Raw genomic sequence first — 25,753 nt, 5'->3', positions numbered from 1 at the left:
AACTCACAGATCTGCCTGCCTTCCAAAGTGCTGTGATTAAAGACATTTGAAGCCTAGCCCCCTGCCCCCCATTATTTTTAATTAAAAAAAAAATCCGGGATGATCTCACGTGGCCCAGGCTGGCCTTAAACCCGCTTTCAATTCTGATGATCCTCTTGCCTCCATCCTCCCCACCCGACTCAGGTGCTGGGATGACAGGTTTACAGAACACTAATCGTCAGGGTCGTTCACTCATCAACCAGCCCGGCAGACGTGCTTGGCTGTGTGCGCCTGCCCAGCAGGGGACCGCCCTCAATGGGCCGTCCCTAGGCGGCACCCGCTTAGCTGAGATTCCAGCACTTGACTTCAGGGTTTCGGAGAGATAAGGCGCTTGGCCGTTACTAACTGGACTACAAAGAGCTGGATCGGACCGGAACCACATGGCTCAACTCGCCCGAGCCACCCGCTCCCCGCTGTCATGGCTGCTGCTGCTGTTCTGCTATGCACTCCGGAAAGCGGGTAAGTAGCCCCGCGCCCCGCGCCCCGCGCCCCGCGCCCCGCGCCCCGGCCTGTGCGCACCTCGAGAGGCCCTCCCAGGCCACCCGATCCCTTCTTCCCGGCCCAAAGTCCTAGGTCTGGATTCTGGAGCAGAGATTCCAGAAAATAGGGCGTGGTGACTCACACCGGCCACCGGAGTACAGGGGAGGATGAGGTAGGAGGGTTGCCTTGAGTTCCAACGTAGCCTAGACTCGGGAATGAGAACCGGATTTGCTCCACTTCGCGCACGCTTGCGCACGCGCACACACACACACACACACGCGCGCGCGCGCGCACACACACGCACGCACGCGCGCAAAAGATGTTTTATTATTGTAAAATAAATGACTCGTACACTGAGAAAAAGTCTGGGTGACTCATGCCAGGAACCTTAACCCTAGTGGCCACACTCTCTCCAGCAAGTTAATCGTGACTGACTCAGAGTTGATTTATTAGTTCATTTTCCTTTCGCTGAGTTGGAGACTGAAGCCTCACTGGGGAATTGTAGCACAGGAGTCTACCCCTGAGCACACAGGGTGCTGAGGATAGACCCTTGGTCCTCACACAACCTAATTCGGAGCCCTGTGCTATTCCCATTGTTTCAGTGGTTGACCAGCAGCAAGTCAGGCTGGGCGCTCAGAGTGAGCTCAGAGTGACTGGAACCAAAAAACCAAACCAAACCAAACCAAAACAGGGAGGTGGTGGCTCATGCCTTTAACCCCAATAGGGGAGGCAGAGACAGGTGGAGCCCCGTACAGGGGTACCCTAGGGTCACCATGACGGGTCCTGGGTTCCCAGAACTTCACTCTGAAGTCATTATCAGACTTCTCAAGTATTCAGAAATGCCTGATACTGTATTCCCTAATGTTGAGGGCCTACTGTGTATTGGGCTAAAGGAGAGAGTCTCACATAGGGCCTAGCAGAGTGACTATTGAATGGCTCGGATTCAAACCCCACCGTATCTTGTCGTCTTATGCCTGCGTGATCCCCCTAGCAAATTCTTCTATGCCTCCATTTCTGCATATGTAAGTGGTACCTGAAGCCCAGTGTGATGGTGCTCACCCTTAATCGCAGAATTTAGGAGGCAGAGGCAAGCAGATCTCTGAGTTCCAGACCAGCCTGGTGAATGTACTGAGGTGATGTTTAGTGTCTCTACTACTACTAATAATAATAATAATAACAATAATAATAATAATGAATTATAAATACTATATGATTATTACAAGGCAAAATTATCATTGTGCATTATAATAGATTTTGTAATATAAACATTTAATTACATTAATAATATTTAAATATAGTATGCTGAATTATATTATAATGTATAAATATTTAGATATAACGATAACATTGTTATTATTAAAGTAAGATAAGGGGCTGGAGAGAGCACTGGCTACTCTTGTAGAAGACCTGGGTTTGGTTCTCAGCACCCACATGGTGATTCACAGTCCTCTGTATCTCAAATTCAGAGGAATTTCATCCCTCCCTTTTGGCTTCTATGGGCACCGTAGTGCAAACACCTATAGAGAAAAATCTCTTATAAACATCACCTGTCAATAAAAAAACCAGTGGCCAATGAGCTGGGGCAGGAAATAGGGGGTGGGACACTGACAGGACGAGAGGATTCTGGGAAATAGTAAGAGATAAAGGAGAAATGGAGGGGGGTGGGATGCAGATGTAAAACATCAGGGAGACACTGAGGAGACTCTGAGGAAGAAGCAGGCCAGCACTGAAGGAGAGCAACCTACCACATGGTAGACATAGAATAGTCTAAGTGGGTTAAATAAATTACGAGCTACTCAGGGAATGAGCCAAAGCTTATGACCTGGGTATTTAATAATAAATAACTAGTCTCAGAGTTGTTATTGATGGGAAGGGGCCGAAAGGAAAAATGGATTTAAACTTATTTTAATACATACATCCATACATACATGCTAGCAAACACTAACACACATAAACTAAAAATTAATACATCTTTAAAATAAATTAATTTAAATGGATTAATTAACACCTCTGGTTTCCCAGGTGGGGATATACGTGTGCTGGTGCCCTACAATTCGACAGGCGTCTTGGGAGGGTCGACCACCTTGCACTGTAGTCTGACTTCTAATGAGAATGTGACTATCACTCAAATAACCTGGATGAAGAAGGATTCAGGTGGATCCCACGCTCTTGTGGCTGTCTTCCACCCCAAGAAGGGGCCCAACATCAAAGAGCCAGAGAGGGTGAAATTCTTGGCTGCCCAACAGGATCTGAGGAACGCATCTCTGGCCATCTCGAACTTAAGTGTAGAAGACGAAGGCATCTATGAATGTCAGATTGCCACATTCCCCAGAGGCAGTAGAAGCACCAATGCCTGGCTGAAGGTGCAAGGTAAGTGTTGGGGTGAGATGAAGGGACCCCAGGCCAGAGGAGCAAGGAGCTAGCCAACACAAGAAGGCAAGATGCCCTTGGGACATGACATGTCCTCCATTTGTTCAGACCAGATGTGGGGCAAGTCAGAAGATTCAGCCAGAATCCCACGTAACCCAAACTAGCTTCCAACTTGCTGTGTAGCTGAAGATGACCTCGTCCTCCTGAGCTCACAGACATTGCACTCCTGGTCCCTAACCCGACCTTTTTGATATATGGTCTCTCTAACCCTAGCTGACCTGGAACTCAAACCAGGCTGGCCTCAAACTCACAGCGATTCTCCTGCCTCTGCCTTCTGAGTTCTGGGATACATCATTATACCTGGCTAGTCTATCTATCTGTTTGTCTGTCTGTCTTTCTTTCTTTCTTTTTTAAATATAAAATGAAGTTTACTTAGGGGCGTGGGAAGGGAGTAGAGGCAGAGAAAGAAAGGGGACAGAGAAGGACAGAAAGAGAGAGAAAGAATGGAAGAGGCTGGCCGGCTGGGAGAGGAGAAAGAGGGAGAGGGAGAGGGAGGAAGGGAGAGGGAGAGAGACCAGAGCATTTTCCTCCTTCCTTCTTTAGTCAAATAATACTTAAAGAGCTATGTATCAAGGAACATTTAAATTGTGTGTCTGTGTTATACAATGATATAAAACTGAAAAATATACATAAATATGATATGTTATCTATTCAGAAAGTGTAGAAAAGGTTGTTGGATCCCCTGGAATTGGTGTTATAGACAGTTGTGAGCTGTGTACTGGTGCTGGGACTTGAACCTGGGTCCTCTGTAAGATCAGCCTGCACTCATAACTGTTGAGCCACTTCTCCAGGTCCCTTCTAAAACCCATTCTGGCCACTTTACCTGTGCATTCTCATTCTCTCCCCTCTGACAGATAGACTTAACCTGCACCTATCTGACTCTTTAGCAATAAAGTTGAGATTTTATTTTAAATTTTCATTATATTTTATTTATTTGTGTACCTGTACGTGAGGCAGTCAAAGGACAAAGTTAGAGGAATTGTCCTTTAACCACGAGAGTCCGGGGGATTAAACTCAGGCTATCAGGCTTGGTGGCAAACGCCTATATCCACTGAGCCATCTTGCCGGCCCAATGCTAGGATTTCACATTGGCCATCTCATACCCTTAAACTGTCCCTCTAACACCAAGCATAGTGGCACATGGCTGTATTCCACTACCAAGGAGCCTGAAGCTAGAGGCTCATGAGCTTGAGGCCAACCTGGGCTACATAGTGAGATCTTGTCCCAAAAAAAAAAAAAAAAAAAAAAAAAAAAAGGGTAAAGAGCTTTCTTCCTTCTGCTGCTTCTGTGGTTGAACCGCCTGTGGACTGTGTCCTTAATGGTTCTTGCAGCCCGACCTAAGAACACTGCAGAGGCCCTGGAGCCCTCTCCCACCTTGATACTGCAGGATGTGGCTAAATGCATCTCTGCCAATGGTCACCCTCCTGGACGAATCTCTTGGCCCTCGAATGTGAATGGAAGTCACCGTGAAATGAAGGAACCAGGGTCCCAGCCGGGCACCACCACAGTTACCAGCTACCTCTCCATGGTACCTTCTCGCCAGGCAGACGGCAAGAACATCACCTGCACGGTGGAGCATGAAAGCTTACAGGAGCTGGACCAGCTGCTGGTGACCCTTTCCCAACCCTGTGCGTGGATCTGCGTATGCGTACAAACCCCTAACCCCAGGCAACTTCCCTCTCTTCGCTAACTCACAGTCCATCATCCATGCTCACTCCTTAGACCGGCTGTGGGGCGCTATCACTGTCTGCGCTACACAGACCCCCTCCTTACTCTTTCTACCCCTCTCTAAGACACCCACTCTTTCCCGAATATGGTACCCCTATCTCATATTGTCTATGCCGATCAGCCCATATATATTCCACAGCCCCAACTCCGCCCCACAGTTTGACACTGAATCCTGGGTCCTCCATAGTCCAAGCTGCCCAGCGCTGTCAACATTGGCTCATCTCTGAGCTGTCTGTCTCCCCACCATCAGCACGTGTCTCCCCACCATTAGCTGTGTTCCGTGGATGGTGCTCACACTCTGTGGGGCCAGGGCCACCTCCCCTAGATGCCTAATTGAATGCGACACCTGCAGATTTGTGGACATAGACAGAGCCAGAGAGTCCACCCAGCACCACCCAACAGAAGTAGGACATAGCAAACTCTGTTTGCTTGTCCAACTTGCACAGAGCCATGGGTTTGAACCCCAGCATCACATAAGCCTGGTGTGGTAGCACACACCTCTAATCCTAGCATTCTGGAAGTGGAGGCAGGACGTTCAAGGTCATCCTAGGCAGTAGTCCTCAACCTGTAGGTCTTGACCCCCTTGAGGGTCGAATAACTCTTTCATTCGGGGTCACCTAAAGCCATCGGAAAGCACAGATATGTGCATTACAATTCATAACAGTAGCAAAATTGCAGTTATGAGGGAGCAACAAAAATAATTGTATGTGTGGGGCGTGAGCACAGCATGATGAACTGTATGAAAGGGCCACAGCATTAGGAAGGCTGGGGACCACTGCTGTCAGGACTCCATGGAAACATGTTCAAGTCCAGCCTGGGCTACATGAGACGCCATAAATCTGCTGTGGTAGTGCACACCTGGAATCCCAACGTGCAGGAGGCTAAGGTCAGAACATCTGGGTCTGAGGCCAGTCTGGGCTACAACACACTTTCGAAGAATCCCAAACACAATTAATGCTCATAATGGATTTTAATCAGCCCTCAATACAAGAAAAAATTTTAAGACGTTTATTACATCTAAGTATTTATTAATTATGTACGTGTCCAGGGGAGATGTGCTGTGCATGTGTGCAGAACCCCCACCATGTGATGTCAACACTCCCACACCCCCACTGTGTGAGAGTCAAGGCTTAACCAGGGTCATCCGGCCTGGTAACAGTGGCAGGCACCCACTGGGCCACCTTGCCGGCCCAAGATTATTATTTTGACATATGATTAATTTCTCAGTCTTAATGAGACCTTTTATATTCATCTTGCCAGAATAAGTCTTCAAGTGTTTGTGTGTCTCAGACCAGCTGTCTCTGAAGCTGTGAGTCTCTGTGGCTGGTGATTACCATATTGGACTAAGGGATTAAGCCTCTATGTAGTCTAAACTGCCCATCCAGCGCGCGCGCGCGTGCACGCGCGCACATACACACACACACACACACACACACACACACACACACACACACGTCTGTCTTACTAGCTCTACAACGCAATCTTGCTCTTCGGGGACTGAGTTGAGATAGAAGATCTTTCAATGTAGCCCAGGCTGCCCTCAAACTCACGGTCCTGCCTCTGCCTCCCAAGTGGTCAATGCCCGGCTCCTATACAAGCTCTTGAGACATTCTGCTTGCCTTCCTTCCCATCATGGCCTACACTGGACTCCTGTCAGTCATGCAGGTGCTCCTGTGTGTTTGGAGTGTCCAGAAAGGCCTTTGCTCATATGACACCCAAGACAAGCCAGGGCCTGTTGCAGGAAACTTCAGTAAAAGGAAGAATGTGAGAAGTCCCCGTTGTGTCCCCCTGACTAAGTAAGCCCAGACCTAACCATCATGGCTTGATCCCCAAAGCTAAGCTGCCTCCTGCTCAGGAGAGGGCCCCTCAGGCACTGCCCAGATCTCAGCCTTATGTCCATCTTCTCCAGATCCACCTGAAAACGTGTCCATCTCTGGCTATGACGGCAACTGGTATGTTGGCCTCACTAACTTGACCCTGACCTGTGAAGCTCACAGCAAACCAGCGCCTGACATGGCTGGATATAACTGGAGCACGTGAGTGACGGGGACCTGGAACAGCGTCTGTGGGAGAGGAGCTGGGGCCAGGACCCAGAGGTCTGAGAGAGAAGGGCAAACACAGGAGCAATTAAAATAGAATTGGGCATGGTGGAGCACATCTTTAATCCCAACACGCAGGAAGCAGTGGCAGACAGAGCTCTGTGAGGTGGAGGCTAGCCTGGTCTACAGAGCGAGTTACAGGACAGCCAGGGCTACACTGCACCTCCTTCCGCCAAATCAAATCGGTACAACCATAGTCCTAGTAACAATTTAATCTGTGACTGTGACTGGGGTTTTCAGGGTGGTTGGATTCTGGCCATGGCCACACCAGCTGTCCAGGGATTTTTTTTTTCTCCTACCACACCCCTCGGGAATCCCCATCTCTGTGTAGGTTAAAGGTCACAGAGCTGGGACAATGGTCTTTTAGTCCTTAGGTGAGTCACCCAGGTTAGAAGCAAATCAAAGATGTCTGCCTTTATCCAGATCCATTTAATTCCTGACTGTCCACCTCCTCTGCTCCTGAAACCACCATTCAATCCAGTGCACAGATAAGAAAGTTACCTCAGCGCTGCCAGAAGCTCCAAATGCCTTTGCAGGTTGAGGTTATATGGAAGGGAAAGAGAAACGGCTCAGTTGGGGAAGTGCTTGATGTACAAACACAAGATCCTAAGTCTGATCGCCAGCACCCATGTAGATGAGACCTCATCTCAAAGAGAAAGAAAAGAGAGAAACAGGGTGGTTTTCTTTTTCAGTGGAGGTTAGAATCCAGGGCCTCATAAACACTAGGAAAATATATTAACCACTGAGCCACGCCCCGAGCCCCTCACTGGGGGATTCTAGGCAGGGGCTCTACCACTTAGTCACGCCCCCAGCCCCTCACTGGGGGATTCAATGCAGGGGCTCTCCCACTGAGCCACGCCCCCAGCCCCTCACTGGGGGATTCTAGGCAGGGGCTCTACCACTGAGCCATGCCCCCAGCCCCTCACTGGGGGATTCTAGGCAGGGGCTCTCCCACTGAGCCACGCCCCCAGCCCCTCACTGGGGGATTCTAGGCAGGGGCTCTCCCACTGAGCCACGCCCCCAGCCCCTCACTGGGGGATTCTAAGCAGGGGCTCTTCTACTGAGCCACGCCCCCAGCCCCTCACTGGGGGATTCTAGGCAGGGGCTCTCCCACTGAGCCACGCCCCCAGCCCCTCACTGGGGTTTCTAGGCAGGGGCTCTACCACTGAGCCACGCCCCCAGCCCCTCCCTGGGGGATTCTAGGCAGGGGCTCTACCACTGAGCCATGCCCCCAGCCCCTCACTGGGGGATTCAAGGCAGGGGCTCTCCCACTGAGTCACGCCCCCAGCCCCTCACTGGGGGATTCTAGGCAGGGGCTCTACCACTGAGCCACACCCCAGCCCCTCACTGGGGGATTCTAGGCAGGGGCTCTCCTACCGAGCCTTGCCCCCAGCCCCTCACTGGGGGATTCAAGGCAAGTTCTCTGGCACCTGCCCAATGTATAAATAATTTAACATAATTTTTATTAGGCTTCTTTATTTCAGAAATACGTTGGATGAACCATTCTAAAACTTTCAAACATAGCCATTAGTGCATGTACTCAGGCATAGCCATCAACTTCCTGAAAGCCTTTCCTTAGTCACAAGCATGTATGCCATATTCGTGCCTTTGCGCACACACACACCCCACCCCTCCCTATTTTTCTGGTCCCCGGCAGCTGTAATCTTGTCCCAGGGGCAGTTTGCACATCTTCTCTCCCCCCTTATAAACATATCCAAGCTCATAGTTCACAACCCTGTTTCCTCCAAGGTCTTTGTAGGGAAATTTCCAAAAATGCACAGTCATGGGAATTTTCCAAATGAATACTCAAAAGAAAACAAAAATCCAGGCCGAGGAGTTTCTGACTGATATTTCACTGCCCTTAATTTTGGCGTTTTAAAATTTTATTACATTTATTCATTTATGTTATGGGGAGCAGGCAGCCAGTGCCACCATGCACATGTGGAGGGCAGAAGGCAGGAATCCCTTTTTCTCGTCAGACTTGGTGGCAAGCACCTTCCACCTGTTGAGTCATCTTACTGGCCCCGTTTTTGTGCTTTTTTTTTTTTAATTTATTTATTTATTTTGAGACAGTTTCCTTACATAGACCTCAGCATGCCTGGCCTAGAACTTATTGCAATCCTGCCTCAGGTTGCCAGGTTCTGGTACCACAGAATTGACGACCCTGCTGCCTCAGTCTACTGCTTGCTAGGATTCCTGGGGTCACCACTAGATCCTGCCCACATTTTCATGTTGTTGTCTTTTTTCTTTTTTTACCACCGTCTTTGTGTAGCCTCCCGCTTTCTTGCCAGCTGCCTTTGGAACAGGTGCTTTCTGGGCTGCGGGCTTCTTGCCTGGTCCTGTAGCCTTCTTGGCTGGGACGTTAGCTGTAGCAGTTGCTGCTGCTGCTGCCACAATGGCAGCCTGAGCAACAGCTGCTCTTTTTGTGAGCCGCTTTCAGAATAGCAGCTCTTTGAAGTTTCTCTACTTCAGTCTTGATTATTCGGTTCCTCGTTTTCTTTGCCTTCATGACTTTGAGATGATCAAAGTCTGTCATCTTGGCTAACCTTTCTCTGGCACCAATTTTCTTGGCCCATCTTGTGGCTGCCCACTTCGCATCGATGCCTGCCTTCTCCCAAGCTTTTGGTACATAGTTCTGGTGGGCACTGTGCGGGAACTCGAGGATGAAGCCAGTGAGCTGCATGCATTTGAAAGGCGTGGCCTGTTTCCTCACTGAGTGCAGGGTCCGTCCACTAACACCCTCTTTTGATCAATAACACCTACAGTTGCGACCAGCTTTCCAGGATGGGGCCCAAAGGAAATGTAGGCCACCCGGCCAACCTCCACGTAACGTAACGCCTGAACACCATGTTGGCGGCGCTCAGCGAGAGAGCTCATGTTGTTTTCATGTTGTTAGATTCTACACTCTATATATCATCAGTTATTTAACCAGTCCACAGGGCCAGGTGTGGTGGCGCATGCCTTAATGCCAGCACTCAGGAGGCAGAGGCAAGCTGGTCTCCATGAGTTCAAGGTCAGCCTTGGTCTACAGAGCAGATTCTAGCCAGTCAGAGTTGCATGGTGAGACTCTGTCTAAAAATAGAACACACCCGTCTATATTGTGGGATGACATGATCATTTTATATTTTAGCTGCGCAACCGTGCATGCCATGGTGGTTAGTGGCCACGCCACATTCCCAGTTTTTAGTGGAAGGAAATGACATCAACATTTGGCATCTAAGGCCTGGGAGCCTGACTCAGTGGTACAGTACCTCTGAGTCATTTCAGGGCTCAGAACTCCACACTTCCTTTCCACACCTGCTCCCTCCCTGCTCGGATGTTTGCTTTCTTAGGCCTTGCGCCCACCTTCCAACCCAGCTTGATGCATAAGATTGGCCAAAGCCTCTGGGTTTCTGAACAAGATAAAAGTTGTAAAGAATGTCTGGGAAAGATGAATGTCTGGGATAGATAAATCAGGGGGTGCGGAATAGGGAAGGAGGGCCGAGCTGCAGTAGAAATAGTGGGACTAGATCCTGTCGCCAAGGCTATGCCTGAGAGCAGAAGCCTGGATGAGGCCATGCAGAGCTCAGCACCGGAGGAAGGGCATTGTGGGTAGAGAGAATGGCATATGCAAATGCTTTTCTGCCACCAACAGCCCCTGCTTCTGCCAAGACCTAAGTGAGGTTTCAGTGCATGAGCGGGAGGTCCGTGTTAAAGGTACACAGGTAGAGGAGGGGGCAGAGCCTGAGGCTTGCTCTGTCTGAGAGCCCTGGTATCGGATCTGGGTCCGTGCGCCCTCTGGTGTCCGTATAGGGAACAGCAGGAGGCGAGGACTTGCCAAAGCCAAGCCAGTATGTGGCCAGCGCCAGGTCAGTGTCCCTGCCACACCATTTGTGTCCCATCCCAAAGGCTGCCTGCTCACTATCCTCTCTTTCCTAGGAACACGGGTGACTTTCCCAACTCTGTTAAGCGCCAGGGCAATATGCTTCTAATCTCCACCGTAGAGGATGGTCTCAATAACACGGTCATTGTGTGCGAAGTCACCAATGCCCTAGGGTCTGGGCAGGGCCAAGTGCACATCATTGTTAAAGGTGAGTAGTCAGTCCTCAGACAAGAAGGAGAGGGTACAGGAGGGTGGCCCTTAGCAGTGGGATGTGGGTGGGGTGGCCAAGAATGACAGCAAGTCGTAGGTCGCAGACTTCGCCAGCCCAGTCTGGGGCAGGTGTGGGAAACCTCTGACCAAGGAATGTAATAAGGAGTTTTCTGTAAGCGCATGTCTTTCCTCTCAGCTCCAAACTTCTGAAAATAACGACTCTGACACTCACATGTATTTACAAATACTTAGGCCATATAGCTAGGCATGTTCCCCGACTGGTTTATAATTTAATAAACCTGTTAGTCTATTCTAAGTTCTGCCACGTGGCTGTTTACCTGGTCCTTAGTTACATACAACGATCTTTCTCTATATCTGGGGCCCAGTCTGCCCACACTTGGCTCTCCCCCTGCTGGATGTCTCACCTATTTCCTGCTTCAGCTCATTGGCCATAAGCTTATTTATTGACAGGGGATGCTTATAAGAGATTGTCTTCACAGAGGAACTCAGAAATCTCTTTCCGAGAGTGTTGAACATACTAAGCAAAGAAAGGCTTAAAGGGGAGGGCAAGAGACACAGAGATGGCTCAACAGATGAAGGGGCTTGCTGCCAAGCCCGATGATCTGAGTTCGATTCCCATCACTTCAGTGGGAGGAGAGACCCAATTTGCACAAGTTGTCTTCCAACCTCCACTTACCCACCATGGCAAGGCACATGTGCACACATCTGCAGACACACGCACATGAATAATTGTAATTCTTACTTGGGAAAATAAAGTTGTTGAAAGAGCAGCTTCGAGTATGGTTGGATCCGGGTGCTGGTCCAGGAATTTTCTTTACATCTTTTATCTCTGAAGCCAGGCGTAGGGATGCACACCTCTCGACACCTCGGAGGGCTGGTCCAGAAGGATGGAGAGCCTGAATGGCCAGGGCCAACGGTGTGGTTTATTTGGTAGAGTGCTTGCTTAACAGGCATGAGGCCCTGGTTCAAACCCTAGCATGCTATCTACTGGGTGCTGGGGTATACACCTTAATCACAGTGCTTGGGAGACAGACAGGGAGGAAAAAGGGGTGTTCTGGGTTATCCTTGGCTACATAACAAGTTTGTGGTCAGCCTGGGCTACATGAGCCCTTTTCTTAAAACAGAAAACTAAAACAAACCGTCCCACTGTAATAGCCATAAAATGTGGTCAACACCTGGACGCTGTAGACTGAGGGAGGTGGGATTTGGGGCGTTGTTTCAAAGATGCAGGGGTAACATGAAAGCTGGTTAATCCTCACCTGCTTGCCCATTTTCCAGAGAAACCTGAGAATATGCAGCAAAATACAAGATTACACCTAGGCTACATCTTTCTTATCGTCTTTGTCCTCGCTGTAGTCATCATCATCGCAGCACTATACACTATACGAAGATGCAGGCATGGTAAGTCTTTTCCTCCGTAGTAGATTCCTCCACCCTCTTGCCAGAGCCACTGCAAAGGAGTCCCCACTCTGTGCAGCCTTAAACCCAAGCATCCACGGTACAGCCAGGGAGTCTTAGTGTTTTGGATTGGGTTTTGGTAGCTAGGGGCTCTACCACTGAGCCACGCCCCCAGCCCCTCACTGGGGGATTCTAGGCAGGGGCTCTACCACTGAGCCACATCCCCAGTCCCTCACTGGGGGATTCTAGGCAGGGGCTCTACCACTGATCCATGCCCTGAGCCCCTCACTGGGGGATTCTAGGCAGGGGCTCTACCACTGAGCCACGCCCCCAACCCCTCACTGGGGGATTCTAGGCAGGGGCTCTACCACTGAGCCACATCCCCAGTCCCTCACTGGGGGATTCTAGGCAGGGGCTCTACCACTGAGCCACGCCCCCAGCCCCTCACTGGGGGATTCTAGGCAGGGGCTCTACCACTGAGCCACACCCCCAGTCCCTCACTGGGGGATTCTAGGCAGGGGCTCTACCACTGAGCCACGCCCCCAGCCCCTCACTGGGGGATTCTAGGCAGGGGCTCTACCACTGAGCCACACCCCCAGTCCCTCACTGGGGGATTCTAGGCAGGGGCTCTACCACTGAGCCACCACCCCCAACCCCTCACTGGGGGATTCTAGGCAGGGGCTCTACCACTGAGCCACACCCCCAGTCCCTCACTGGGGGATTCTAGGCAGGGGCTCTCCCACTGAGCCACACCCCCAACCCCTCACTGGGGGATTCTAGGCAGGGGCTCTACCACTAAGCCACGCCCCCAGCCCCTCACTGGGGGATTCTAGGCAGGGGCTCTACCACTGAGCCACACCCCCAACCCCTCACTGGGGGATTCTAGGCAGGGGCTCTACCACTGAGCCACGCCCCCAACCCCTCACTGGGGGATTCTAGGCAGGGGCTCTACCACTGAGCCACACCCCCAGTCCCTCACTGGGGGATTCTAGGCAGGGGCTCTACCACTGAGCCACGCCCCCAACCCCTCACTGGGGGATTCTAGGCAGGGGCTCTACCACTAAGCCACGCCCCCAGCCCCTCACTGGGGGATTCTAGGCAGGGGCTCTACCACTGAGCCACGCCCCCAGCCCCTCACTGGGGGATTCTAGGCAGGGGCTCTACCACTGATCCATGCCCTGAGCCCCTCACTTTCCATAGACCACACTCTTGTCTAAGCACTAGCTCTGAATGCCACTGTAGTCTGCACAGGGGCCTATGCTGTGTGGAGGAAGGGCTGTGTGATTTAACTGACCAACCTGCCTGCTGCAGCCACACAGGTACAGGAATGACTGACAGGTCGTAGAAGGCCATCATTTGTGACTGACATTTTTCTTTAAACATGAAATATACCTGCCCCCACCCTATCCCCAGCCACCTGGGTTCTGCCTCCTCCTCTGCAGAATCCTCTCTGATTTCTCACAGAACAGGTCAAGACCTACCTTCAGTCTCTCCCAGACCAGCCTTGCTCAGTCCTGGTGGTCATTGTGTGGGGACATGTGTGTCTCTTCCGGTGGACTGTGGGCACAGAGGGTTGGCAGGAACTGTCAGGGTCAAGGGTATCCTCAGCTACATAGGTCATCTTGGGCTGCATGAGACCTTGCCTCAAAAAAACCAAACATGCGAGGCAATGGTGGTGCACACCTTTAATCTCAACCCTTGCGGGAGGCAGAGACAGTAGGATCTCTGTGAGCCCAAGACTAGCCTGGTCTACAGAGTGACTTCTAGGACAGCCAAAATCTACACAGCAAAACCCTGTCATGAAGAGAAAAATAAATAAATAAATAAATAAATAAATAAATAAATAAATAGTGGAAAGATGAGGAAAGAGTGAATATATCAGGGTCCCAATAATTCCTGCAAGGTCACACACACACACACACACACACACACACACACACCAGTGACCACTTCGCCCTGCCAGGCTCTGCCTCTTACAGTTGAATGGCGTCCTGACAACTTGCATTGAATCTTGACCTCTAACACATGACACATAAGAGCCATATTCTGGGGCATGGTAATGCAGCCTGTCATCCCAGCGCTTGGGAGGCAGAGACAGGAAGATTGTGAGTTAGAAGCCAGCCCTGACAACTTGCATTGAATCTTGACCTCTAACACATGACACATAAGAGCCATATTCTAGGGCATGGTAATGCAGCCTGTCATCCCAGCGCTTGGGAGGCAGAGACAGGAAGATTGTGAGTTAGAAGCCAGCCTGGGCTACATGTCAGGGCCTTTTCCTCCAAAATAAAGCTAAATTATAGCCCCCGTTTTAGTGGTTATATCCCTGGGGGAAGATTGCTGCAGGGGAAGCCACATGCTGGGGATACGCTAGCTACGATCATTATTGACTTTAATTAAATGATTATTGTCACTATTAAAGCTCCAGAATGGTTGTTCTCAGCTGTAACCCCAATGTGTTCAATTCCTTTGTCACAAAAGAGGCATCTTCCATTTAGCCCCCACTGGATAGTTGGATGTGGGTACTGGGAACTGAATCCAGGTCCTCTATAAGAATGGTCAGTGCTCTTAACCACTCTTCCCCCAACCCCACCCCACCCCACCCCACCCCCTTTTTTTTTTTTTTTTTTTTTTTTTTTGAGACTGAGTCTCATGAAGTCTAGGCTGGCCTCAAATTCTATATGTAGCCAGAGATGACCTTAAAGCACTGGTCTACTTCTAGAATGTGTGCACCACCATGCTTGGGTCTTCTCTGTCCTGTGTCAATACAAAGGCCATAGAAGCCCAGACACCCCCAGAGACAACCTCTTCCTATAATTCCAGGGTCTCAGGCATCCTCTTCCCATAATTCCAGAGTCTCGGGCATCCTCTTCCCATGATTCCAGGGCCTCGGGCATCCTCTTCCCATGATTCCAGGGCCTCGGGCATCCTCTTCCCATAATTCCAGAGTCTCGGGCATCCTCTTCCCATGATTCCAGGGCCTCGGGCATCCTCTTCCCATGATTCCAGGGCCTCGGGCATCCTCTTCCCATGATTCCAGGGCCTCGGGCATCCTCTTCCCTTGATTCCAGGGCCTCGGGCATCCTCTTCCCATGATTCCAGGGCCTCGGGCATCCTCTTCCCATGATTCCAGGGCCTCGGGCATCCTCTTCCCATGATTCCAGGGCCTCGGGCATCCTCTTCCCATGATTCCAGGGCCTCGGGCATCCTCTTCCCATGATTCCGGGTCTCGGGCATCCTCTTCCCATGATTCCAGGGCCTCGGGCATCCTCTTCCCATGATTCCAGGGCCTCGGGCATCCTCTTCCCATGATTCCGGGTCTCGGGCATCCTCTTCCCATGATTCGTGACGAGTTTTCTTGTTTCTCCAGGTCGTGCTCTGCAGTCCAATCCCTCAGAGAGGGAGGTGAGTACAGAGGCACCAGGGAGGAGAACATAGGGGTCTGAGTGGACCACAGACCTATTCTGGAACTTTCTCAAGGGGGCAGGGCAGAGAGCTGCAGGGTGGCATTGGGAGCCGGGATTTTCTAGGTCCCCAGCTTGTGCACCACTAGGAGGGAATGGAAACTTTTGGAGATGGGACCTAGTGAGAGAAGGCTAGATCATTGCTCCAAGTGTGTTTTTAGAGGGAATTTTGAAAGCATTCATCTGATTTTTGAGAGCAGACTATCCTTTGAACTCACTGTCTAGCCAAGGTTGGCCCACCTGCCTCTATCTCCCCAGTGATGGGATTACAGGCCTGTGCCATTGCATCCAGCTCTCTGTTTTTTGGAGGACATCTCCCTATGTAGCCTAGAATAGATTCTGATGATCCTCCTACCTCTGACACCAGAGTGCCAAGGTTCCAAGATATGCCTACCTCCTGATCCTTGCCTATGGCCACTGCTTAGGGGCCTAGTGGGCCGCCTCCTTGAGCGTCTCACTTCTCCGGGAAGACCGTTTACTTGATGGAGGCCCTGACTGAAGTGTGATGTCTGTTGTCCCCCATCCAGAACGTCCAGTATTCATCTGTGAACGGCGACTGTAGACTGAACATGGAGCCAAACAGCACAAGGTGACGGTGCTGGGTAGACAGAACTAAGGAACTTGAAGGCATAGCAACTGGAACCCTACTCTCATAAATGAAGAAGCCTCCAGAGAGACTGGCTGCTCAGTGTGATGAGCATAGCAAGTTTGGGGGGTCTCCCAGGATGCTGCCGAATTCCACGTTGTCAAAAGGACCCATGGAGGCCAGTGTGTTGGCTCACTCTTGACATCTCAGCAAGCTGGGGGGGGGGGGGGGAGCATAAAGCAAGGTTGAGTCTAGCTTGGGCTATAGAGCAAAGCCCTGTCCATACACAAACAAGCTAAGGGGCTTTGAGACGGTCAGAAACTGAAGTCTTGCTTTGGGTAAGGTAAATCCTCTACCGCATGTATGTGCTAGACTTGAAAGACTTCCACACAGACCTCTTTATAAGTTGACTCCATTGGGGCTATCCCCTCCTCTCTGGACAAGGTCTCTGTATGTAGCCAAGGCTAGGCTCAAACTCACAGAGATATGTCTGCTTCTACCTCCCCAGTGCTAGAGTTGAAAGTATTTGTGCCACTGCACTTTTCTAGGTCTTCTTTTAATGAAGTAAAGTATATATTTATAAAAAGCTATTTAGTTATATATATATATATTTTTGAGACTATTTCATAGAGCCCAAGCTAACCTCAAACTTACTATGTAGCCAAGAGTGATGGTAAACTAATTTATTTTAATTTATTTGTCTTCAATTTTAACCATCACCCAACCCCTGCTCCCTTCCATATCTTCTTTCAATCCATTTCATTGTCTTTTTCTTCCCAGACACTATTCTGACTTACGTCTCCATTACAAACATTTTATTGAACTACATAAAAATGTGTGAACCACAAAAAAAAAATGTATTTGTCAAAATTGTAGTTGTCTTTCTGAGGCTGACCTGAGTTCTCTGATACCATTCTCTCCAGTTGTATCCAGTTTCCTGTAAACAATGTGACTTTGTTTTTCTCAGTAGCTAAAACATCCCAATTATGTGAGTGTACACTTTCTTTACTCATTCCTCTGTGGGCCACCAGCTGGGTTGGTTCCATATCTGAGCTATTGTGCATGGAATTGTCTCTGTGGTGGGTTTAGTAAACTCCCAGGAATGCCTGTACATGTTTGTAGAGGCCAGAAGAAGGCACAAAATCTTGAGCCAGGCTTACATGCACTTGTGAGTAGCCCCACATAGGTGCTAAGAACCCAGTTCAGGTCCTCTGCTGTGGGATGGTGGGCTGTGCACAGAAAGCCTGGTCCCGGTCTAGCAAAGGTCTGGAACTCCGGAGCCGGTGGGCTGTGATTTACACCAGCATGGGATGGAAGGAGTTGGACCTCGCCTCCTGGGCACCTGGCTCCTGTCACATAGCTACAGCCTCCCACAGCCCCCCTATAGGGAGGTATGCAGCATCAATCACATAGTAGCTGCACTAAGCCCTCCCACATGCAAATAAGGTTTCCCCAAACTCTCAGTCCAAGCCAATGAAAAGTACCTGCTGTCAAACCCTAAATCATCCCCAAAACTCTGTAAGTCCTATCAGGGAATAAAATGTGTGTGAAAACTACTCCATTGTCCGAGCCTTTGTCCTATGAGCTGTAACATTTGGGAAGAGATCTGCTCTCCCGAAACGCCGTTTGAAGCCCTGCCCAACTCCCAGCCCAACCTGACTCTGTGCAGGGTGGCTCGAAATGATGGTGTATTAGTCAGGGTTCTCTAGAGTCACAGAACTTATGGATAGTCTCTAGATAGTAAAGGAATTTATTGATGACTTACAGTCGGCAGCCCAATTCCCAACAATTGTTCAGTCGCAGCTGTGAATGGAAGTCCAAGGATCTAGCAGTTACTCAGTCTCACGCAGCAAGCAGGCGAAGGAGCAAGAGCAAGAGCTCCCTTCTTCCAATGTCCTTATATTGTCTCCAGCAGAAGGTGTAGCTCAGATTAAAGGTGTGTTCCTTAAACTCGGAGATTCAATCTTCTGGAATCCATAGCCACTGTGGCTCAAGATCTTCAAACCAAGATCCAGATAAGGATCTCCAAGCCTCCAGATAAGGGTCACTGGTGAGCCTTCCAATTCCGGATTGTAGTTCATTCCAAATATTGTCAAGTTGACAACCAGGAATAGCCACTACAATCCACCCCTTGTCAACTTGACACAAATAATATCTCATGTTCACATGAAACAATAACAAGGTTGTAAATACGCCTAACATGATATAACTATCCCTCGTACAATCGCAAATGCATTAGTAAATTTACAATGGGCATTCATATTACTTTATAATCCTCGTTTCTGCAACTGGTTACGTGGCCTTAATTGGTATTTATAACTACCTTCCTCTACTACCCATTCTGTATTTCCTTCTCCTTCAGCCAGCACCTCAGCAGGTCTTGGCTCTTTTCCTGGAGGATTGACCCATACCTTCATTCCTGATGGGTCTGCGTCCTTTGTCATCCTGCTTGGATTAGGCTGTTGTAGTTTCCCATTGACTTTAATCACAGGACATGGTAGTACTAAGAGACGCCCTAAGGGATCTCCTACACTCCAGACATAATCTTGCTTACCACCATTGTGAAGAGGTAATCCAATTTCCCCATGGTAATCTGGATCTATCACCCCTCCTAACACTGTTATTCCTTTTTTAGCCTGTTGGTTTAAGGGCATTAGAAGCCCAAAATGACCAGGGGGAAGTCTGAGCTTCCAGTTCAATGGAATGTTCGTTGTAGCTCCTGGTAGGAGCACTCCCCTCTCTGGAGCCAAAACTTCTAGGCCAGCAGAACCTAGAGTTATGGGGACAGGAAGCAAAAATTTTCCCAGAGGGTCACTAGGAGTGATAGTGAGTGGAACTATTCCGTTTTCCACCCCTTGATTCCTGGACCCATGAATCCTGGCTATGGGTGAAACTGTACCATATATCGAGCGCTAATTCAAAGCATATACTGCCTTCTGAAGAACTCTACCCCAGCCTTCCAAGCTGTTACCACCTAATTGGTGCTGTAACTGCGTCTTCAAAAGGCCATTCCATCTTTCTATCAGCCCAGCTGCTTCAGGATGATGGGGAATGTGGTAAGACCAGTGAATTCCATGATCGTGGGCCCACTGTCGTACTTCTCTGGCTGTGAAATGAGTTCCTTGGTCAGAAGCAATACTGTGTGGAATACCATGACAATAGATAAGGCATTCTGTCAGTCCCTGAATGGTGGTTTTAGCAGAGGCATTACGTGCAGGAAAGGCAAATCCATAACCAGAATAAGTATCTACTCCAGTAAGAACAAAACGCTGTCCTTTCCACGAAGGAAGTGGTCCAATGTAGTCAACCTGCCACCAGGTTGCTGGCTGGTCACCTCGAGGAATGGTGCCTTATCTGGGACTTAGTGTTGGTTTCTGCTGTTGGCAGATCTGCCAATCAGCAGCAGCTGTAGCCAGGTCAGCTTTGGTGAGTGGAAGCCTGTGTTGCTGAGCCCAAGCATAACCTCCATCTCGACCACCATGGCCACTTTGTTCATGTGCCCATTGAGCAATGACAGGGATGGCTGGGGAGAGAGGCTGACTATCCACAGAACGGGTCATCTTATCCACTTGATTATTGAACTCCTCCTCGGCTGAAGTCACCTTTTGGTGAGCATTTACATGGGACACAAATATCTTCACATCCTTTGCCCATTTGGAGAGATCTATCCACATACTTCTTCCCCAGATGTCTTTCTCACCAATTTTCCAATTGTGATCTTGCCAAGTGCCTGACCATCCAGCCAATCCATTGGCTACAGCCCATGAGTCAGTGTATAATCGTACATCTGGCCATTTCTTCTTGCAAACAAACTGTAATACCATGTGTACTGCCCGAAGTTCTGCCCACTGTGAAGATTTCCCTTCACCTGTGTCTTTCAAGGTTGTCCCAGAAAGGGGTTGTAATGCTGCAGCTGTCCACTTCTGGGTGGTGCCTGCATAACGTGCAGAGCCATCAGTAAACCAGGCTCTAGTCTTCTCCTCTTCGGTCAGTTGATCATAGGGAACACCCCATGAGGCTATAGGCGCATGCTTGGCAGCAGATGGCATTGTAACAGGAGTAGAAACCATAGGCATTTGAGCAACTTCTTCATGTAACTTGCTTGTGCCTTCAGGACCTGCTCTGGCCCGATCACGTATATACCACTTCCATTTGATAATAGACTGCTGCTGTGCGCGTCCCACTTTATGACTTGGAGGGTCTGAGAGTACCCAGCTCATGATGGGTAGTTCAGGTCGCATAGTAACTTGGTGTCCTATTGTCAAACGTTCAGTTTCCACTAAGGCCCAATAGCAGGCCAAGAGCTGTTTTTCAAAGGGAGAATAGTTGTCTGCAGATGATGGTAGAGCTTTGCTCCAAAATCCCAAAGGTCTTTTCTGTGATTCACCTACAGGGGCCTTCCAGAGGCTCCAAACAGCATCTCTATCAGCCACAGACACCTCAAGTACCATAGGGTCTGCTGGGTCATATGGTCCAAGTGGTAGAGCAGCCTGCACAGCAGCCTGGACCTGTTGAAGGGCCTTCTCCTGTTCCAGGCCCCACACAAAGCTAGCAGCTTTCCGAGTCACTTGGTAAATAGGCCTAAGTAACACACCCAAGTGAGGGATGTGTTGTCTCCAGAATCCAAATAGACCGACTAAACGTTGTGCTTCTTTCTTGGTTGTAGGAGGGGCCAGGTGCAATAACTTATCTTTCACCTTAGAAGGAATATCTCCGCATGCCCCACACCACTGGACTCCTAAGAATTTCACTGAGGTAGATGGTCCTTGAATTTTGGTTGGATTTATTTCCCATCCTCTGATACGCATATGTGTTACCAATGAGTCCAAAGTGGTTGCTACTTCCTGCTCACTTGGTCCAATCAGCATAATGTCATCAATATAGTGCACCAATGTGATATTTTGTGGAAGATCCAAACGATCAAGATCCCTTCTAACTAAATTATGACACAGGACAGGAGAGTTAATATATCCTTGAGGCAAAACTGTGAAGGTACACTGTTGGCCTTGCCAACTGAAAGCAAATTGCTTCTGGTGGTCCTTATGGACAGGTACTGAGAAGAAGGCATTTGCCAGATCAATAGCCGCATACCAGGTGCCAGGAGATGTGTTAATTTGCTCAAGTAACGAAACTACATCTGGTACAGCAGCTGCAATTGGAGTTACCACCTGATTTAGTTTTCGATAATCAACTGTCATTCTCCATGATCCATCTGTTTTCTGCACTGGCCAGATAGGAGAGTTAAACGGAGATGTGGTGTGAACCACCACCCCTGCATCTTTCAAGTCCTTGATAGTGGCAGTAATTTCTGCAATGCCTCCAGGAATACAATACTGTTTTTGATTCACTATTTTCTTTGGCAGAGGCAACTCTAAAGGCTTCCATTTGGCCTTTCCAACCATAATAGCCCTCACTCTACAGTTCAGGGAACCAATATGAGAATTCTGCCAATTTCTGAGTATATCTATCCCAATTATACATTCTGGAACTGGGGAAATCACCACAGGATGTGTCCGGGGACCTACTGGACCTACTGTGAGTCGGACATCAGTCAAAACTCCATTAATCACCTGCCCTCCATAAGCCCCTACTTTAACTGGAGGGCCACAATGTTTCTTGGGATCCCCTGGGATCAGTGTCAACTCAGAACCAGTATCCAGCAGACCAAGAAAAGTCTGATTATTTCCTTTTCCCCAGTGTACAGTTACCCTTGTAAAAGGCCGTAGGTCCCTCTGGGGAAGAACTGGAGAAAGGGTAACAGCAAAACCTTTGAGTGTCTTATCAAGATCCTTCCTCAGCAGAACCTGGCCACCCCTTCATTCAAGGGGTTCTGGATCTGCAAACTGTCTCAAGTCTGGAAATTGATTCACTGGCCGAGATTGCTGTTTACCACGATCTAATGTAGCCTTTCTTTCATTTGGCTGTTTACCACGATCTAATGTAGCCTTTCTTTCATTTGTTTGAGAATTTTTCTGCTTATACAGATCAAACAAATATGCAGTAGGCTTCCTATGTATTTCATTCCTGGAAACACCATGACTGGTTAGCCAGTACCAAAGGTCCAACCGAGTCATGCCATTATAAATTTCACCTCTCCTGTGCTGACCATTACTGGGTATGTTATTATAAACATTCTTTTGTCTACGCTGTCCATTATAATAACTAGAATCACCTTGTCTCCGGCGATTCAATGCTGCCACCTGGCCCTTGTTACCTCGGAATCCAACTAAACCCAGTGAATTTAATTCATCTAATTGAGCAGAAGCATCTCCAATGCTAAGATCTGGCACAAGGAAAAGGGAAAGAACAAAACCCTTCAAATGTGCTGGTGCCCCTCTCACCAATTTGCGTCTTATAGAGCTGGTGAAAGGCATATCTTCTGGACCATCCCATTGTGGACAATTATGCTTTACACAATATATCCACTCTAGCATTGCAATTTCCCTAAGTCTTAAAATCCCTTCATCAACACTAAGCCACGGAATATCAGGCATCTCCAAGTCATTTCCAGTAGGCCATCTTTTGATAAACACCTCAGCCAACCATTCAAACAAACTTTTGACACCTTTTTTAACTATGCGAGCTTCCGTATTAAACCTAGAATCTCTACTCAGAGGACCCATGTCAATAAACTCAGCCTGCTCTAGTTTTATGTTCCTTCCACCCTTATCCCACACCCTTAAAATCCATTCCCACACATATTCACCAGGTTTCTGCTTGAATGAATTAGCAAACTCATTAAGCTCCTTAGTAGTGTAGCGAATTTCCTCATGGACTACACTTTCTACCTCCCCTCTAGGAGCCTGTTTTGCTTTGAGTCTGGTTACAGGTCTAGAAGAAACTATTGGTGGGCCTTGAGAAACATCAGTAGTGAAAGTCATTGCTGGTTTATCAGACTCTGCAAAATTAATTTCCTCATGTGGGGAAGGCATTATTTCAAGGGGTGGGGCTGAGGGTACTACTTCCTCAGGTGGGGCAAACCCTTGAGAATCTGAAGATTCAAAATTCTCAGCTTCAACATGGTCTTCCCACACATCCCCGTCCCATGTTGTAGGATCCCATTCTTTGCCAATTAGAGCCCTTACTTTAACTGTCGACACACTCTGAGGCTGAGACTTGAATTTTCGCTGTAGTTCAGCCAACCTTACAATGAGAGTTTCTGTTTGATTTTCTGCAACTTGAGCTCTATTGCTACAAGAGAGAAGATTTTCTTCAAGGACACACTTAGCAACTTTTAGATCGTTTACTTGTGTCTGGAGCCTTTCGATTTTATCACACAACTCCTTCCTTTCATTCATCATTTTTTCCACAGATACTAAGAGCAGCCAGCCAGTAAAATCATTTTCCGATTTTTTCCCCATCTTGTAGAAAGCTTTGTGCACTGAATCACCTAATTCATTAAGAAAATCAAGGTCATTAGCTTCTTTAAGTTCGGAATATAGTTTCAACCATGGGTCTTCAAAATTCTCTGAGCTCCCAGGAGGGAGAGAATCTGGAGAGGTTTCAATAGTTGAAAGTGCTGGTGGATCAACAAGCCAATTCCAGTATTTTAAAAGATTCATCCTTGTACTTCTGTTACTCTAGAACCACTCCTGGTACCAACTTCTGTATTAGTCAGGGTTCTCTAGAGTCACAGAACTTATGGATAGTCTCTAGATAGTAAAGGAATTTATTGATGACTTACAGTCGGCAGCCCAATTCCCAACAATTGTTCAGTCGCAGCTGTGAATGGAAGTCCAAGGATCTAGCAGTTACTCAGTCTCACGCAGCAAGCAGGCGAAGGAGCAAGAGCTAGAGCTCCCTTCTTCCAATGTCCTTATATTGTCTCCAGCAGAAGGTGTAGCTCAGATTAAAGGTGTGTTCCTTAAACTCGGAGATTCAATCTTCTGGAATCCATAGCCACTGTGGCTCAAGATCTTCAAACCAAGATCCAGATAAGGATCTCCAAGCCTCCAGATAAGGGTCACTGGTGAGCCTTCCAATTCCGGATTGTAGTTCATTCCAAATATTGTCAAGTTGACAACCAGGAATAGCCACTACAGATGGCATGGAAGAGACGGAAGTAGAACCGACCATTCGCCGGAACCCTCACACCAGGCCTGGCCTGAGATTCCCGTGGAAAGCCTCTGGCACTCAGGCCCACACTCTGCTAAAACAACAGTGCGCTTAACCACTGCGCGCGCATCGCTACCGCCCCTCAATAGCTTTAAACTTTTAAAAATTACTAATTTTTTGCCTTTGGTTTTTTTGAGACAGGGTTTCTCTGTGTATCCCTGGCTATTCTGGAACTCACTCTGTAGAACAAGCTGGCCTCAAACTCTTCAATATAAGCTTTTAAAAAAGATTTATTTAGCCGGGCAATGGTGGCGCACGCCTTTAATCCCAGCACTTGGGAGGCAGAGGCAGGCAGATTTCTGAGTTCGAGGCCAGCCTGGTCTACAGAGTGAGTTCCAGGATAGCCAGGGCTGCACAGGGAAACCCTGTCTTGGAAAAAAGAAAAAGAAAAAAAAAAGATTTATTTATTTATTTTATGTATGTGGGTACACTGTCACTCTTTTCAGACACACCAGAAGAGGGCATCAGATCCCATTACAGATGGTTGTGAGCCACTATGTGGTTGCTGGGAATTGAACTCAGGACCTCTGGAAGAGCAGTTAGTTAGTGCTCTTAGCTGCTGAGCCATCTCTCTAACCTCTCTCCCCCCTTTTAACTTGCATTTCCCTGATAGCTTATAAAGTTGGACATTGTGATAGTTTGAATAAAAATGGTCCCTATGGGCTCATAGTGAGTAGCTCTATTAGGAAGTGTGGCCTTGTTGGAGGAAGTATGTCACAGGGGCTGGGCTTTGAGGTTTTGAAACTCAAGCCAGACACAGTATCACCCCCTCTTCCTGCTGCCTGCCAATCTGAAAGTAGCTCTTGGCTCCTTCTCCAGAACCGTGCTTCCCGCCATGATGATACTGGCATAAACCTCAGAAGCTATAAACCAACCCCAATTAAGTGCTTTTCTTTATAAGTGTTGTCCTAGTCATGGTGTCTCCTCACAGCAATAGAAACCCTAAGACATTTTTTTTTCATATCCATACTGCCATTTGTATTGCATGTTTTGAGAGCTGCCTATTAATTTTGTGAGACCAACAGCTATTAACTTGGATGATGTTTTCCCGTTTGTTTGTGTGTTTGTTTGTGTGTGTGTTTGTGTGTTTGTTTGTGTGTGTGTATATGTGTGCGTGTTTGTGTGTGTGTGTTTGTGTGTGTGTTTGTGTGTGTGTTTGTGTGTGTGTTTATGTGTGTGTGTTTGTGTGTGTGTGTTTGTGTGTTTGTGTGTGTGTGTGTGTGTGTGTGAGAGAGAGAGAGAGAGAGAGAGAGAGAGAGAAACAGGATCTCTGTGTGGTTCTGGCTGTCTGAGAGCTCACACAGATTCTCTAACAGTGTGC

General features: G+C 48.5%; 1 protein-coding gene and 1 pseudogene across 1 annotated transcript; one reads left to right on the top strand and one right to left on the bottom strand.

Moving 5' to 3' along the window:
- The first annotated feature begins 307 nt into the window (after positions 1-307).
- Pvr (poliovirus receptor) lies at positions 308-17,873 on the top strand. Its single transcript, NM_027514.2, has 8 exons — positions 308-498; positions 2,542-2,889; positions 4,281-4,577; positions 6,587-6,713; positions 10,695-10,846; positions 12,148-12,270; positions 15,638-15,672; positions 16,259-17,873. Exons 1-8 carry the CDS (start codon positions 420-422, stop codon positions 16,322-16,324), a joined length of 1,227 nt encoding a protein of 408 aa, NP_081790.1. The 5' UTR covers positions 308-419; the 3' UTR covers positions 16,325-17,873.
- Gm16184 (predicted gene 16184) lies at positions 9,040-9,645 on the bottom strand (annotated as a pseudogene).
- Positions 17,874-25,753: the final 7,880 nt, after the last annotated feature.

This window comes from Mus musculus, chromosome 7 (genome assembly GCF_000001635.26).
Source record: "Mus musculus strain C57BL/6J chromosome 7, GRCm38.p6 C57BL/6J".
In the NCBI taxonomy this organism is placed as follows: Eukaryota; Metazoa; Chordata; class Mammalia; order Rodentia; family Muridae; genus Mus; species Mus musculus.
The sequence above is the reverse complement of the archived record's forward strand: the minus strand, read 5'-3'. Positions and strand labels throughout refer to the sequence as shown.

Coding starts and splice junctions, on each gene's coding strand:
- Pvr (NM_027514.2), top strand. CDS start 420: ATGGCTCAACTCGCCCGAGCCACCCGCTCCCCGCTGTCATGGCTGCTG. Junction 4,578..6,586: donor GGTGACCCTTTCCCAACCCT/GTGCGTGGATCT, acceptor CATCTTCTCCAG/ATCCACCTGAAAACGTGTCC. Junction 10,847..12,147: donor AGTGCACATCATTGTTAAAG/GTGAGTAGTCAG, acceptor CCCATTTTCCAG/AGAAACCTGAGAATATGCAG.